General features: G+C 38.3%; 1 protein-coding gene across 1 annotated transcript in view; it reads left to right on the forward strand.

Moving 5' to 3' along the window:
• Nucleotides 1–3580, forward strand: part of NUSAP1 (nucleolar and spindle associated protein 1) — a 32641-nt gene that overhangs the window by 11110 nt on the left and 17951 nt on the right. Inside the window, exons 4-5 of the mRNA XM_019644859.1 lie at nucleotides 2222–2291; nucleotides 3077–3181. Coding sequence (XP_019500404.1) covers nucleotides 2222–2291; nucleotides 3077–3181 — 175 coding nt within the window. The remainder of the gene's footprint in view (nucleotides 1–2221; nucleotides 2292–3076; nucleotides 3182–3580) is intronic.

Consider the following 3580-nt stretch of genomic DNA (forward strand, 5'->3'; position numbering starts at 1 on the left):
GGAGGGACACACACAATTCAACCCATAACATCATTATAACTTCTGAGGGTTTGGCAATTAAAGCAAAAGTTAGAACCAAATATAGTAGGCCATCAGGTCATCTTTAGTAATCTGAGAAACCAGAATAAGTGGTAGCTGGAGGTTTAGGAAAGTTGATCTCTGCTCAGTGATGAGGACAGCGTGCATTTGGTACAGTAGCTCCTTCTGGCCAACTCCAGAGACAGGTACAAAGACATGTTTGCCTGTTCAACCAGGGCAGTTAAAAAGGAGTTGCAAAGTCTACCGTCCCAGGAGTGTGGCCTTTTTTATTATGATAAAAGCATACTCTTCTTAGTCTCTAACCCCCTGAAAACCTCTTCCCTAAACTTTCTCAACTAAAAGTTTATCTCAATAACACCAGAAACCTTCAATTCCCCCACACCTAACAGAACGTGGTGCTTTCAGATTTCATTCCTCAGGAAGCCTGCCAATTACAGCAGCGTCTCAGTGTTCAGTTCACCCCAGCCAATCTGTCTGGGCACCTGAGGCTTGCCTGAGGGGATTGAGTTGGAAGGTGATTCATTCTAGTGTCCACCAAGGAGTTAAATGCAGAAATTCTAATGCTGAGCCTTCCCATTTTCCCCAGAATTTAGTGTGTCTTACTAAATCTAATTCTAGGAGATCTAGGTTCTGATTCGGTAGGTCTGAGGTGAGCCTGGAAGTCTGCTTCCAGGTAATTTTGATGCATATGCCTCATAAACCCATTTTAAAATCATGATTTAGAACAAGTTGTTAAGAAATACAACAGTCAGTAGTTGAGGGTGGAATTCCAAATGTCTTCTGTTTTACCAACCATTTTATCAAGGAGACTTGGTCTGGGACTCAGTTTTGATGATGTGGAAATACATGAGGGTGGACCCAGTAAGTAAGGTTTGCCTATGAAACACAGGCTGTTTGAAGGAGAAAAATCTGATCATGTAGTTAGTTTCTGATGAGAAGAATTTTTAAAACTTTATTTTGACATCATTTCACACTTAAAGTTCTGAGAATAGTACCAAGTTCCTATATATCTTTTGCCTAAATTTCCCAAATGTTAATACTTTACATTTTCCCCTCTCTCTTTATTTATATTTATATACACATATACATATAGATATGGGTGCATACTTTTTTTTGCTGAACTGTTTGAGAGTTGTAGATATGGGCCCCTTTACTCTAATACTTCAGTGTGTATTCCTTAAAACACAAGGAAGGACTTTCACAAATGTGCAGAGTACAAAAAGTTCATTGATGTGGCTTCATATTCCACATTGCAACTAACTTTTAAGAAACTACCACTTGTTAAGTTTTAATGTCGTGTCAAAGAAAAATATCCACAATTATCTGAAAAGGCTATTAAAATACTCTTCCCTTTCAACCACATATCTGTATGTGGCAAGATTTGCTTTCATATATACTTCAACCAAAACAACAGAGTAACATATTGTCTGCAACACAGATCAAATAATCTAGCTGCCTTTTATTAAGCCAAACATTAAAGAAATTGTTTAAAAAAAACACAAAACAAAACAAAACAAAATACTCAATATTTTTGTTAGAAATTTTAGCCATTTTTCATAAATTTATTTATGTTAACATTTTAATGGGCATATTGTTTTTAGTGAATCAAATGTTTTTATATGTCTTAGTATCTAATATGGCATATATTGATAGATATAACTAATGTACATGAACAAAAATTCTTTGGTGGCCTCAATTTTGAAATTATGTAAGGATCCTGAGACTAGAAAGTGTGAGAACAGCTGATCTAATCTATAGATAGACCTTATTTAGTTTCATCAATTATTTCAGTAATTATTCCAATATTTTCATCCAATAATTTTATCAATTTTGTTCCTTAAAGGAAAATCTCAGCTCAGCCTTTGTATTTCATTGTCATGTTTTTTTAATCTACTTTAATCTGGAATAGTTCCTTAGTCTTCCTTCATCTTTCAAGATGTTGACATTTTTAAATACAGGCTAGTAGTTTTTGGTCCTGGACTTGGTTTGTCTAATGTGTGGTGATGGTTAGATTCAAATCATGCACTTCGCCCAGAATCCTGTGGGATGATGCTGCCAGCACCCCAGAAGGCATCGGTGTGGGTTTGTCCTATGACAAGTCATGTTAACTTCCATCACCTGGTTATAGTGGTATCTGCTAAGTTGCTCCTCTGTAAAGTCACTATTTTTCCATTTGTAATAGTATCTTGTGAGGAGTAACTCTGACTCTGTAAATAACCTGTTTTTCATGGAACTTTTCTATGGTTTTAGAGGCAAGGTCCAAGAAGAAACCCCTGGAGTTCCTCCTCTTATCAAATAGTCTTTTGCCTTTTTTTATGGATGCATTAAGGAACCTTAGGGATGGGTGACTTTACAAGTAGTATTTCTTGAAAACCCACTTGAATATTTTTTAGTAGATTGCTTCAAGTTGAGAAAGATAACAGAATGTGGAAAATGATTATAGGTGGGGAAAAATAGTAAACCTTATACACACCAAGACATCAATTGGATTTAAAGAACAAAAACAAAACAAATACAGGCATACCTTGTTTTATTGTGCTTAGCTTTATTGCACTCACAGATGTTGCATTTTTCACAAATTGAAGGCAAGACCCTCAACCAGCAAAGATTACAACTTGCTTTATTGCAGTGATCTGGAACTGAACCAACAATATCTCTGAAGTATAATCTGTATAGAAGCAAAGGAGCTGAAGAAATATGCCAAAATGCTAATGGTGTTTTTTAGGCTGGTGGGATTATGTGATTTCTATCATTCTAGTTCTAAAAATAACATGTTCATAGCAGAAGTCCTGAAAAAGTGTTTTTAAATTTCTGGAAAATAACTTCTAACAGGAAGCAGAAAATTTCTGCCTGCTTGAAGCATATGAGCTAAAACTGTAGTGATACTGTAGCTCATTCTTTGTGCTTCTAATGTGCCGTTTCTCCCACCACCTTAGCAGAGCCTATCACATGAATATGCTCCCTGTTAACTTTCAAACATTTCTTAATGGGAAAAATTTTTTTGAAATCTTCATTAGTTCTGTATCTTTGGACTTAGGTAATGAAGATTCAAAGGTACCTTCAGAAAGAAAGAAATTTCTCTACACAGATGGGTTTTCCAAATCTAGAAAAAATAAAAGAACTGCAAGCTCTACTACTCCAAGTAAGTTTTGTGCACAAAGAAACATATCATGGGCCGGCCAAGTGGCGCGTTGATTGGGAATTGACTTGGGACGCCAGCTCTGAGCAGCAGGGCCCCGGTTCGGATCCCACATGAGGGCCAGTGACGCTGCGCCCTCTACAACTAGGATGGTGAACAACAGCTCGACCTGGAGGTGGGCTGCCGTGACTCACCGGCGATGGCATGGGCTGCAGTGGGGCTGGCCAGTGGCAGGTTTGAGTTTTTGTGAGCTACCGTGAGCAGCCGGCAGCCGCCGTGAGCTGCCGTCCAGAAGCCGGCGACTGATCTGCCTCGCCTGGGAAGAGCGCAATGATGGTGCCAACTTGGGCCAGTGAAGTGATATCTTTGTCTACCTGTCTGTTCCCCTTCCCCGATTCCCCA

This window comes from Hipposideros armiger, unplaced genomic scaffold, assembly GCF_001890085.2.
Source record: "Hipposideros armiger isolate ML-2016 unplaced genomic scaffold, ASM189008v1 scaffold_92, whole genome shotgun sequence".
Classification (NCBI taxonomy): Eukaryota; Metazoa; Chordata; class Mammalia; order Chiroptera; family Hipposideridae; genus Hipposideros; species Hipposideros armiger.